Source organism: Pyrus communis, chromosome 4, assembly GCF_963583255.1.
Source record: "Pyrus communis chromosome 4, drPyrComm1.1, whole genome shotgun sequence".
Lineage (NCBI taxonomy): Eukaryota > Viridiplantae > Streptophyta > Magnoliopsida > Rosales > Rosaceae > Pyrus > Pyrus communis.
The window spans coordinates 3,339,184-3,352,881 of NC_084806.1; the positions used below are offsets into that span (position 1 = coordinate 3,339,184).

At 36.8% G+C, this 13,698-nt stretch overlaps 2 protein-coding genes across 2 annotated transcripts; one reads left to right on the forward strand and one right to left on the reverse strand.

Annotated features, from left to right (window-relative positions):
- The first annotated feature begins 1,516 nt into the window (after positions 1-1,516).
- On the forward strand, positions 1,517-3,365 carry LOC137730721 (uncharacterized). The gene is made up of 2 exons (XM_068469680.1): positions 1,517-1,967; positions 2,085-3,365. The coding sequence occupies exons 1-2, from the start codon at positions 1,678-1,680 to the stop codon at positions 2,986-2,988; spliced, it is 1,194 nt and encodes a 397-aa protein (XP_068325781.1). The 5' UTR covers positions 1,517-1,677; the 3' UTR covers positions 2,989-3,365.
- A 3,378-nt stretch (positions 3,366-6,743) lies between these two features.
- On the reverse strand, positions 6,744-9,235 carry LOC137730720 (cytochrome P450 CYP749A22-like). The gene is made up of 5 exons (XM_068469679.1): positions 8,858-9,235; positions 8,553-8,779; positions 8,182-8,414; positions 7,646-8,024; positions 6,744-7,534 (listed from the first exon to the last, which is right to left on the reverse strand). Exons 1-5 carry the CDS (start codon positions 9,129-9,131, stop codon positions 7,106-7,108), a joined length of 1,542 nt encoding a protein of 513 aa, XP_068325780.1. The 5' UTR covers positions 9,132-9,235; the 3' UTR covers positions 6,744-7,105.
- Positions 9,236-13,698: the final 4,463 nt, after the last annotated feature.

Genomic DNA, 13,698 nt, shown 5'->3' on the forward strand with positions numbered 1-13,698 from the left:
CGTCATATAGTTCAAAATCAAGAATTCATATGGAAATTTCTTATTGACTAATAATTGTAAGAAAATTCTTGAATTCCTTGCAGTCATAGACTCATATATGACTCATATGGGGCCCAAACGGGCCAACCCCACGAGCCTTGGGTGCAAGTGTTACACCTACACGCCTCAGCTTTACTATGACAACCACATATTGTCAAATCTTATCAAGAAGGGCGATTGTCTCACCTAATAATTGACAACATTCAACACATAAATAAAATATTCAAATAATAGTCAACAAGAGCAGCAAACAATTGACCAAGTCAGATTCCACAAGTCAGTTTACCCTCAAAGACAAACTTACAAGAAACCATATCCTTTTTTTTATCTCAAGAACCGAGAGAAAAATCCGAGTGAAAATTTTTCTCATTGCCACCGCCGGAGGGTGCAAATTCCGGCATCATCCCAGATGGAGTGCCAAAACAATAATTTGTTAGTGTAAAGTACTATAATTGAGAACAATGTTTGACTACTCAAATATGAGTAGGAACTTCTACTCATAATTCTTTGTGTTTGAATTACAAAATTTTGTGTCTATGATCAGAACCGTTCATATTACAAATCACTTTGAAAAGACCATCTCTGCGAAAAAAAAAAAAAAAAAAAAAACTAAGATCGTTTAATCAATCTATTGTAGAAAATATATAGACGGTTTGTAATACTTTTACCAGTTTCGTTCATTTATTTTAAAATAATTAAATAACTAAACAACCTTAATTTAAATTTATTTTTTGCATAGGCAATTATAATATGTACAATTTCGATCATATACACAATGTTTTTTAAATACGAAACAAACAATTTTAAATAGAAACTTAAAAAAAAAAAAAAAAATACAGTAGAATAGTTGCAAGTCATTATTATAATTATTTTTCTGATAGCTATAGTTTTTTTGTTTTTTGGTCCGATGGTTTAATCTTATCTTTGATTTGGTCGTGTATGGACCCAAGCAGAGAGTCAGAAATTGACAATTTGCAACAGAGATATGTTATCCACACATCTTATTTTACTTTTCTCATACATTTTGATAATTTCTGTCTGTTAATCTCTTTTAATTTATCCGATCTGATGATCGAAAATTAAAAAGATATGTGAAAAGTAAAATGAAATGTGTGAATATCACATCCCTTTACAGTAAATGCCAGTAAGGTTCGTACACTTCTCAATCACTCTAAGCTGGAAAAAGTCTTCGGCACAATGTGTGTGGGTCCTCTATCGTTTGTAGCACCTTCTTAGAAGGGTGCATTGAGCCTTTAAGTAACAGTACTTATCTATACGAGGATGACTTCCGTTACCGTGACACATGCCAACAATACAAAGGTGTGTGTAACTTTGTGTTCGTAAAGTTGACACAAAATATCATAATAATATTATAATCGTATCATATAAGTAGTTATTCTCTATATACCACTAATTTTTCAAATATTCTCAGCAGCAAACAGTTTTCTGAATTACAGTCACCTAAACCATAACTAGGAGTTTACGTGGCTAGGACTCTAGGTAAGTTCTCAGGAAGTTTCTGACTTCGTGAATTCTATAAATTAAAAGTCTGCAAGCAAGTAATTTCATCAAAGCAATTTGAAAGTGAGCCAGTCTTTCTTTCCTTAAACAGTTGTCTTCTTTAATTTGGTCACAAAAATGTATGTGACAAAGCCTCTGTCTGTGTGTAGAAGATCTCCTCCATCACTGTCTCTACCACCGGAGGGGCCAAATTCTGGTTATCTTGTACTCCATGACGACGATTCAGTTGAGATAAACTGTTGCGGATGCGAAGATGACCGCGTCAACGGCCTGCCTTTCCCTCAGAACAAGGATCTAAGAGTTAGATATAACTCAGATGGCGATGATGTTGCATTCATTCCCGTGATTAATCAGCCCTTGTCTTCCAATCGATACCATGCCATACTTCGAAGAGGGCGCCATAAAGGGTATGCATATAAATTAGATTTTGATCAGTCCTTCATGTAATTAATTTTCACATAACGGTGTTACTGTCGCGTACGAAGTTGTACATTAAACATTGATACTGAGAATTTAATTTGCAGGGAAGCATGCACAAATACGAGGGAAGAGGACACGGATATTGGCTGTTGCGGAGGTAAGAGTATTCCAGATGCTAAACCAAGGCCATTGAATCCGTCAGACATATATCAACAAATTGAGATAGTTCAAAGGGGGAGCGACCGCAGTGAGTTTTTTGCCAAGTCTGTTGATCCAGATGGTTTTCCTCCTTACTTCTTGAGGAGGAAAGGGTGGCGCGTGGGAATGAGCAAGCCGCGTCGTTACGAATTAGGTGAAGCCTCGGGACTCAACTCCTCGCTACGAGCAAGCCTTCCCGGGTTTGAGTTTCCATTATCACATGATTGCTCTGAAGTTGTGTGCGTTGGCAAGTGGTATTGTCCTTTCATGTTTGTCAAGGAAGGAGGGGTGAAGTTGAAGGACCAAATGAAATATTCTATGTACTACGAAATTAAACTTGAGCAAAGATGGGAAAAGATTTTCGACAGCGTTAATGAGGACGCTGGAAGCAAAAAAAATCCTGCTGTGTTTGTGGATGCTTTTGTTCAAAGGGAGGTGGTCTTTGTGGGTGGAAATGAGGCTGTTTGGGATGAAAGAAATGCGGATCCGGGTGCGGGTGACATGTTCATGTGGTTTAAAAGTTTTGATGGCGCGGGACGAGAAACAAGTGTGGCATTGAGCATGAAAGTCGTAGAGAGAGTGAAATGGGAGCAAGAAAGAGTTGGATGGGTTGGCGGGGATGAAAGGAAAGTGAGGGTGGAGAGAGTGGAAGAGTTTGGGGGGACGGGTGGTGGCGGGTGGAAGAGATTTAGTTGTTATGTGTTGGTAGAGAGGTTTGTACTGAAGAGAATGTCTACGACTGGAAGCGCAGCGGTACTACTCGCATATGATTTCAAGCACACTCACCAGATTAGGAGCAAATGGGAATGACAGAAATTTGTTTACTCCATGACTGGAAAGAATGGACGGGAAGTTTGCTACATGTACTGATCATCACATTTGGTATCGAAATATCCACTTTGTCCTGTTTTCGTGTACAGACTATCATCGTTTTAGGTGCGTTCGTCTCCACTGGTGAATGGAGACTTGCGTATAGTTTTAATGGATTGCAGTACTCTTCTTTTATAATGTTTCTTGACAAAATCATGAGCAGTGTATAAATAAGGAGTGTTCCCATTATAATGTCTTCAATCTCAGGTGTAGCACAAAACTACAAGGGAATACATACAATGTATAGATGTACAATGTCTCTACGTATGGATAGAGACTCATTGAAAACTACAAAGGAATACATACAATAACTACAATGGCTAGAAAAGGAATACCTACAACGGCTCGGTTGAATGGCTAGAATATGAACAATAAATATTATTTAGCACAGGGAAAGAACACAACACCTTTGCAGATCAATCTATGGCATGGACAGAGCAATCTTCGCTTCAGTTGTCTCAAAATTCAAGCCCACACAAGTTCGAGGTCCCAGTCCAAACGTTATGAATGCGCCTACGTTATTGTTAGTTGCTTTCAAAACCCCTCCTGCGAATCTGTCTGGTTTGGACAGGTGGACATCTTGCCCCCATATTTGAGGATCTTTTCTTTTTTTTTGGAGAACTGGAAATGTGTCATAACCAGGGCAAAGATGCCAAGAGTACATAATGAGGCCTACAACGAGGCAAGCAACATAAATTAAAACCGGGTAATGCAAGGGGGATGAAGGAAACAAACGCTGCAAGCAAAGCTAAACGCGTCACCCCTTCCATTACCATAACCAAATTAAGGAGGGTAGGGTAGTCCATCATTACATAAAACATGAACCAATGAAGATGGGAGCCTATCGACCCAAGTAAGGTCACACGTCTCCACACCTCTTCACGACGCCAAGTGGTGCGCCGCCATATTGGCTGATCTTGGAGTCCAAGACCAGCGACAGTCTTGAAAGGATACCCCAAGCAACTTGCACCTCGTCAGCGTTGGAAAAGCCTCCCACCTGCCATTTGAAATCTTACCCTTAAGACAAGGAATTGAATCAAGGGAGTCAGATTCAATCACCACATGTTTCATACCCAAAGTAACACCCAACTCTGGTGAAGTGCAATGGTCGAGACAACCAATTCGAGATTAGCAGGAATGATGAGCTTTCCCGGTTTAACTTCCCTTTCAGCTTTCCTTATAAGAGAAACCGGAGGGGTATATAACCTCAGAGATTCATTGATGATCATGGTCATCTGCATGGAAATGGAAAATAGATAACATAATCAAATTTTCAAACATGTTGTCACAGCGAAAAAAAACAATACCTGTTCTTGATATTCTTACGGTTCTCATTTTGGAAATGCCATCGTGATGTGGAGTTTGTTTGCCAAATAATTGTATGACCTCCTTCCTGGCTTCCTCTTGCCAACCCGCATGGAGCGCCAGAAGTAAGACAGTCCAAGCTAGTGGTTTCTTGTCCAGCAAAGTAAATCGTCATGAACCGAACCGTACGGTTTTAATAATAAATTTATGAAAACCTGCACCGAACCGAACGGTCGAAATTTTCCGATTCAGATTTCGGTTTGAGATGGAATCAGGCCGAACCGAACCCTGCTCCCCTATGTGTGCTTATAAAGAATCAGGAGTGTCCGTCGGTTTAAAACCAATGGGATACAGCGGATCCGCATCCGATCAAATGTTATGATAACTTCATACATCAATTTGGACTTTTGGATGATGCTTGTTAGAAGTTATAAAGATCAATAATAATATGGTTATGATAATTTTCATGAGCATGACAGGATTGTACGCAGAGGAAATTTTATTGATAACGAAAAAAGAAATTACACTTAGTTAGGAAGGACATAAATCTTAACTCTCATTAAACAAGACAACAAAAAAGAATATGATAAACCTTATCCCTCTAGAAACGAAAACAAGAAAGATACGAAAAAAAAAAGAAAAAAGAGAAGACATAAAACCTAACCCCTCTAAAATAAAACCTACAGGTGTTCTTCATGTTTGTACGTTGATAGCATGTTTTTCGAAGATTTTTACAATCGTGCGCTTTGGATTATGTATAAGTTGCACTAACTATAATCTACATTCAAATCCACAAGCATTAATACACCAAGCAGTACAAGAATTATGGGCAATTCTGGTCTTTGTAGTTCAAAGTGAGCGTATAGCACTAACTGAATTCCGTGTTGTGGACGAACGATAAGATACACAAAGGGCAAGTGAGGGAACTTATTGAGAATGAGTCCTATGTTAATGAGATGAGGGACTTTGCTTGGGCTTACAAGTAGTTGAGTTTCTCTCCATATTGCTAATTAGTTTTATGATGGAACCTCAAATTTATTTATGGTATTAGAGCAAGTTGTCCCACGTGTGAAGCCAAATAGCCACACTCGCTCCACGTCATCCTTTGTATTGTCCGCGTGTTAGGCTTGAAAACTCGTCACACGTGAGGGGTGTGTTGAGAGGAAAAAACTCGCCACACGTTATGGGGCGTGTTGAAAGGGAATCCTACATTGATAAGACGAATGACCTTGTATGAGCTTATAAGAGGTTGAGCTACTCTCTATAGTGGCAATTAGTTTTATGGTGGAACCCTAACTTTCTTTACATAGATTGATAAATATCATGTTGAGAGTGTGTATCCCACCTTGAAAATTAAAGGACCTTGCATGTGTTTATAAAGAATCGGGTGAGGAGTGTACGTTGGTTTAGAACCAATGGGATACGGCAGATCTGCATTTGGATTTTTTTTTGGGTAAAAGTTTGACTGTAGCAAAGCTACAGACAAACTCCCTCAACTTTTATTAAAACAAGCCCAAAATTATAAGCAAACCAAAGGTCATACTTACAACTATACACAACCAAAAAAGGGCCAAAACCAAAAGAAAACCAGAAATAGGGCCCAACAATGGTGAAGCCCAAAAAACACACAACTGTCGAGAAACTTCTATTGAAATCTCCATCACCGACAGAGATCCAGACTAGCCAGCTGAAGCGCCATCCACCACAAAGTATCGTCACCGCAGACACCACCGCCAACCCATAACAACAACCCGATCATAGCCATTAACAAGAGATAGTCAGCACCAAAGAGGGATTAGCCAACTACCAGGAAGAAGCTCGGGGAAACCCACGAGCAACACTGTCGAAAACGATAGATAGCAAGAAGAATGTGGTGGTGTTGGAAGCACCTGAGTCAAGAAAAAAAATCCCAACTCTACACACGAACTCAAGGGGAAAAGAGGTTGAAGATCGGACTGAGGGAGAGATGGGGAGAGGGATACCGACGGAAATAGAACAGGACAGGCTAGAGAGAAAATTGGGGAGAAACATCAGGAGAAGCGAAAAAAAAAAAAAGAAGAAAAGAGGAAAGTGGACACAGTAGAGAAGGGGAAAAGAGGAGAAAACAAAAGAAAGAGAAAAAGGGCAACCGACTCCAACCAAAACTAGAGTCGGCGCCAGAAATGGTGGGCAAGATGGAAACCCTCACAAAAAGGGGGGAACGACTCTCACGGAAGGAGAGATTTTGGACTTTTGGATGGTTCTTGTTCGAAGTTATGAAGATCAATAATGTAATACTATGGTTATGACAATTTCCATGAGCATGACAGGATTGTCTGCAGTTGCCGGCCACTTCCATATGTTCTACATAAACAATCATTCCTCATGATCTTTTTTTTTTGGAAAGCCTCGATACAAGAGAAATTTTATTGATGACAAATTATACTTAATTAGAGAGACATAACTTTATTCTTCATAAAATGAGACAACAAAAACAAAATACACAAAAAAGAAGGGGGGCAGAAACTTACCCCTCTAGAAATGAAAATAAGAAAAATACCAAGAAAAAAAAAAGGACATGAAACCTAACCCCTGTAAAACCATTCTAAAGGTGTTCTTCATGATCTTACTTGATAGCATGTTTTTCGAAGATGCTTACAATCATGCGCTTTGGATTATGTATAAGTTGCACTAACTATAAGCTACATTCAAATCCACAGGCATTAATACACCAAGCAGTACAAGAATTATTGGTAATTCTGGTCTTCGTAGTTCAAAGTGAGCGTAGCACTACCTGAATCCCGTGTTGTGGCCGAACGGTAAGATACACAAAGGGCATGTGAACATAACCCGGGGAAAGGGTGAATGTGTATCGTTGAAGAATCATTGACAGAGTAAGCTTTGCTTGAATGGTGGCAAAGTTCAAACCCACACAACTTCGAGGTCCCATTCCAAAGGGTAAGAATGCGCCGGCGTGGTTGTTAGTTGCATTAGCAACCCCCTCCGAGAATCGTTCTGGTTTGAAAACGTGCACATCTTGTCCCCAGATTTGAGGATCATGATGAAGTGCTAGAGGTGAGATAATCAATTCAAGATTTGCAGGTACAATAACCTCTCCCAGTCTGACTTTCCTTCCGACTTTTCTCGGAAGAGAAACAACAGGGGAATATAACCTTAGAGACTCATTGATGATCATACTCATCTGCATGAATCAAAATGAAAATTTGACAACGAATCGGGATTTCGAACTTAATCGAAGAAATATTTCTGCCACTCGGACAAGCAGGATTTAATTGCGTTTTGAGTTTCTCACCGTTTTTAGTTTTGCAATGCCATCAGGATTTGGAGTTTGCTTGCCAAACAATTGCATGACCTCCTTTCTTGCTTCCTCTTGCCAATCCGTATGGAGTGCGAGAAGAAAGACAGTCCAACCAAGCAAAGTATTAACAGTTTCCTGTCCAGCAACGTAAAACGTCTTGCACTCATCAACCAAATTGTCCACCGAAATCCTCTGTTTGTCATTGGCATCGTGATGAGCTTTTACAAGTAATCCAAGAAAATCACTCCCATAGCTGTCGTCGTCTCCAGCAATTGCCTTATCTTCTCTTTTCTTAACAATCTCTATGATGGAGTCGCGAACTTCTTTTTCCAGTTTCTCAGATTCGATCTCATCGCTAGTTTTGAATAACTTACTGCAATATTGATCGAAACACTGAACATGAGAACATAATTAAACCTCCAAAATTCTTGTTGTGAATACTTCACTGCTGTGCAACAGATGGGTGAACAATCAAAGTAGAATGAATAAACGTTAAACGCTATTTGCGATTTAGTTAAAAAGAAAGTTACCTGATGAAAGGAACCCTGACTTTGTAAGCATTTTTGTATATTAGGAAGCCCAGCTTCATCAACTTATCGAAAATGTCCTTTCCTTCTATATAGCTACTGCCAAACGCTGTTTTAGAAATCACTTCTGAAGTCAACAATCTAAACTCTTCAAACACCTCCATCTCCTTTCCTTCATAATTTTTCCACCTTTCTAGCATCGTCTCAGCACTCGCTATCATTGCTGGAGCCATACCCTAATTTAAATATAAAAAAATACCATCATGCTGTTAGCAGATTTAGCTTCGATTTGCTATTCTTCTATTTAAACAGTCGACACAGATATTACTATATAGTACTCTTCTCAATAAACTATCATAACTGTATAAACTTACTTTTAAGCTCTCTCCATTGAAGCCATGAGTGGCCAACTTTCGCAATTTTGACCATTTTTCAACTTCGATTGTTGTCACAAGGCCATCTCCTATGAACTTCCTCACAAAGCTTAAGGGATCTTGTTTCGGATAAGCTCTCTCTTTGTTATTCAGAATCTCTTTGCACAACTCGGGTTCCGTAATGACCAATTGACCCTGAGAACCGTGCCATTCAAGATAGGTCTTCCCTGTTGATAAGAAGACCAAAATTCATCTCGAAACTAAGAATACAGAGCAATAGTTAACTAATCGAGATTGCTAGTTACCGTATAACTTGGTCCAAGTGTGGATGTGCGGTTGAGCCACAGAGAGAATATCATGTGAGAAATTTTTCGGCCTGCTTGTAACTTCATTGATCATCTTGGTGACTTGTTTGGTGTTTCCATGGATAAGTTTGTACGGCGGTCCTTTGATTCCTTGTGAAGCCATCAGCTTCTGTATGCGCTTCGGAGTCCACCATAGCTTGTGGATGAGAACTAAGATAAGGAGCACACATAGAAAGCTAGAAAAAGTTACCATTAGGCCTCCCAAAGAACTCATTTTTTAGCTGTATCTCTGAACCTAATGAGGAGGTTTCAGTTCTCCCAAAAAAAAAAAAAAAAAATGAGGAGGTTTCAACACCTCTCGGTTTTAAGGTTTTCTGGCCTTTGTTGTTAGCTTTTGTTTGTTAGTTCTCATGCTAGTTTAGACCTATGATGCCATTTGTTGGAATTTTGGTTGTTAGTTGTGATAACCTTTCTAGGTTCATTATTATCCCCCATTAACATTACCGATATTGTTTTTAACTTAATTACCTATCGCTAGGTTTGAGATTTTATTTTAAAAGGTCTCGGTAAGATTATGAATTAAATTTCCCATATATAAGTTATACTGTATATTGTCATATGCTAGACGTGAGATTCTTTTTTTTAACACGCCCCCTCACGAGTGACCCTAATCTAGAGTCGTAAGGGAAACCAATACCCACATTGGAAACTTGTTAGGTCATTATACCAGCGGCTAACGTCAATTCGAGAGCACGGTCGGTCTCTCTGAACCTAATGACGAGGTTTCAACACCTTGCAATTGTAAGGTTTTCTGGCCTTTGTTGTTAGCTTTTGATTGTTAGTTGATATGCTAGTTTAGACGTAGGGTCCCATTTGTTGGAATTTTGATTGTTAGTTGTGATAACCATTTTAGGTTCTATCACGATCCACCACTAACATTATTGATATTGTTCCATGCTTAATTACCTATCGCTTGGTATGATGTTTTATCTTAAAAGAACTCGTTAATATTATGGGTGAAATTTCCTATATGTAAGTGGTGTAAACTTGCAAGTGCACAAGATAGTCGTAATATAGCGTTTTGCAAGTCCAAGTATTGTTCCCACGAGGATTCTAATTCAATCTCCAATTTGATAAACTAAACCAAATCTAATTATATTAAAGACACACAAACCCAAAAATATAAAATATAAACCCAAACAACTAGACTCGATCTTAATTAATAAATCAATCAAAGATGTGAAGAGTTTGTTGTGATGATTTTATAAACAAATAAAAACAGAACCATAAATAAAAATAAAAATAAAAATTAAAGAGAAGAAAACGTTGTGTTTTAAAGCAAGTGATGAAAAAGTCTAGGGATTCAAAATCAACCACAGGCAATCTAGTTTAGGTTTCAATGCATTCAATGGATCTTTCGATTCTTTAGATGATAATTCCCGTATCCAAGTCCTTGTCAGGCACATTAGACCATAGTTTTCCTTATGTGAATGATTCTCTTCTAGTTCAGGCAGATGTCGTATATCCTAATATGTAATCTATCCTGGTTAAGGCATAAATTCATCAAATAGGACTTTTACGCTTTAGAAAACAAGGGAACCAAGCAAACCATTATTCTTTGTCAAGCAACAATGTAATTTACCACACTTAACCACAAGAAGCTAATTGAATTATATTGCTAGTTCAGCCTCAAATTCATCTTACAATCTTACTAGATGCAAAGTCCTAAGGTGATCAATCAAAGAACATTTATTAAAGCACTTGAGTTTGATTTCCCTCTCTTATCATCGTTTGTAATGGTATAAAAGAACGAAAACGTAAGAAACGATTATTATACACAGCGAAATTAAGGATGCTTGCTTGCTTTCGTGTAATTAACGATGCTTGAAATTATGTTTCCTAGTTTACAAACGATGATAAGAGAAATTAAGGATGCTTGCTTGCTTTCGTGTAATTAACGATGTTTGAAATTATGTTTCCTAGTTTACATTAAGCATCCTTGAGAAATTAACGATGAAATTAAGTAACTTGATGTAATTTCTGTTGGCACATCACTCTGAAATTAAGGATGGTTTCTTGTGATTAAAATTCAGGATGATGTGCCAACAGAAATTACATCAAGTTACTTGTCTAATTACTCTAATGGTGATCAAGCATTAAGTAAATTAGATATTTTAAATATGATGATTAATAATTCAAAGCAAGCATGCATCCATTCATGAGCAAATTAATAAAAATCACATATTCATGCTAAGGCTCGTGGCCTCCCCCTAGCAACAGGAAATTAGTTACGTAAAATCCTATATATTATTAAGAAGAAAATGATTGAAAACAACTATAAAATAAAGTTGAATCGTCAAAAGCTCTCTAAGTCGAGTTCTCCAAAGTATTGCATGTGAACTCTAATGGCTAATTAGCCTTATTTATATTACTACTACAAGTAAAATACTTCTTAGAAAAAAAACTAGGAAACAAAATAAGTTAAAGTAAACTAGGAAACATAATCCTAATCAATTATGAGAAATATGTCCATCCATAGATGTTTTGTGCAGAATGGCCCATCGTCATAAACATCATCTTGGATGCCAAAAAGCTCAAAAAAGTCCAAAACATCACTTTGACATCTTCGCACTCTGATCCTTTATTTATTCGCTATAAAATTATAAATTAACGGCTCATCATAAAAATCTGAAACTTTGACATGAACATTTTGAAGGACTCACGAATATCCTCCAATTGGAATCACTTAATACAAATGAACAAGATGCCACTTTTGTCCCAAGCTTCTTCTTACTCGTCTGAATAGTTACTACAATCCAAAGAGAAATCATCACCAATGACATTGCAATACATGGTTGCTTTCAAAGTGTTAAAAGTGGTTTCAGATAACTAAAAGGTCGCTTCTAACAATATTTGGCATAAAAGCATAAAAGTGATTCTAGAAATAGTTGGATTTTAACAAGAAGTTTAAACTTGTTTGCAAGAAAAGCGCTTCTAGACTGCTAGCATAAGCGATTATGAATATAAGTGCTTTCTTTTACTAGCATCAAATGCATTCAATATGACTTTGTGCTTAACCACAGTCATATATGACTCCAATTTTTATGATGCAACGGAGAGAAATCGAGTAAAATATAAATCAAAAGTTACAACATTTTATGTGCACTCGCATTGGAAGATATAGCCTAACATGCATTCAAATTCAAAGTCAAATTTGAATGAACAAACGAAACAAACGCGAAATGCAATGCAATCAGTATTAATATGGCAGTTTCCGATGCTTGTATTATATTTTGCTCGACTCTTGAAATTCCTCAGGTCATTAATAAATAAAAAATAATGCACTATATATGAGAATAATAATCTGTATTAATTCTACAAATACAATTACATGCATATATACAAAAATGGGAGCGAAAGAAAGCTGGGAAAGTTCAAGCCCTAGCTCTATGAACGAGAATAAGGAGGGAAATGAGAACAATGTGGCTGGTCTTGTTGAAATAGTCGTAGTTTTGGCTCTCGCTGCGTACGGTGCATCCGATGTTATTGTTTCGTGTTTGAGCCAACGAAGACGATGAACGCTCCGGGGAGGGACTTCCGATTCTTTTGGGGATTATTGAGCGCGACCCTTCTGCTTATTTTAGGGACCTGCGCAAGTAGCAAGTGGAAATATGAATAAACATTTGTAGAAATGGTGGACAGTCCTGCTTATGTTTTGTTGATACATTGTTATGTTGTATTTTCTCTGTCTCTAATCTGAATTAAGCGTTAAATCTTGGAGATCGTTGAATCATTCAAACTCATCAAATAAATGGACAGTTCATCATGAATATATTACTTGGTACTTACACCGTTTACTGAAACATGGTTATTAATATTATAGAAAACTAGAATTTAATCCCTAAATAAGATGAAGTTTAGAAAAATGTCTTATACAAAATTAAAAATTGATTTTAGTCTCTAGAATCCATTTAATTCCAACATATGTATTCAATGTCTCTTTTTTATTGGATAATTTTATAAATTTTAATTTTAATTCTCATTATGGTAAGTATCTTATATAAGAAAATATTTTCGTAGAGATTTTTCAGTACACTTATGTTTTTGCATATTTTTTATGTGTCACTAATTCATTACAGTATATTTAGGTAGGAACATTTTGGTACACTAGGTTAGTATAATATGTTTAGATACAAACATTTCAGTACATTAGTTTAGTATAATATATTTAGGTACCGACATTTCAGTACACTAGTTTAGTATCATATAGTTAGGTATGGAATTTTCAGTACACTTATGTTTTTGCATATTTTTTATGTGCCACTAGTTCACTACAATATATTTAGATACGGATATTTCGGTACACTAATTTAGTAAAATATATTATGATACAGACGTTTAGGTACACTAATTAGAGGAAGTTAAATAAAATTAATGAATTAAAATGTGTATAATAATAAATTTAAAATTTAATGCAATGACATTAAATAAGATATCTATAAAACAAAAATATAATATGAGTTTGAATTAAGTACACATTAAGAGACTAAAATCAATATACAATCTGATACCAGATTTTTATTAAATTTTAATCGTCTTAAAAGATTAAAGTTCAAAAATACAATTCTCGACTTGCCAATCTATTTGTTTACTAACACATGGAATTGAAAAAATTTAGCTTGTTAGTTACTAGCACGTGGATCAGGAATTTGAACCAATTCGAAGGCTCGTTGTTTGCATATTCATTTGTTCTTTTCATTTTCATTCCCAGATTCTAAATTTCTCTTGTTTCAAATAAGTAAACAGTGCAAAATATTATTCTTAAAGGTGCGAACGAGATA

Coding starts and splice junctions, on each gene's coding strand:
- LOC137730721 (XM_068469680.1), top strand. CDS start 1,678: ATGTATGTGACAAAGCCTCTGTCTGTGTGTAGAAGATCTCCTCCATCA. Junction 1,968..2,084: donor CGAAGAGGGCGCCATAAAGG/GTATGCATATAA, acceptor TTTAATTTGCAG/GGAAGCATGCACAAATACGA.
- LOC137730720 (XM_068469679.1), bottom strand. CDS start 9,131: ATGAGTTCTTTGGGAGGCCTAATGGTAACTTTTTCTAGCTTTCTATGT. Junction 8,025..8,181: donor GTCAGGGTTCCTTTCATCAG/GTAACTTTCTTT, acceptor TCAATATTGCAG/TAAGTTATTCAAAACTAGCG. Junction 7,535..7,645: donor GCATTGCAAAACTAAAAACG/GTGAGAAACTCA, acceptor TGATTCATGCAG/ATGAGTATGATCATCAATGA.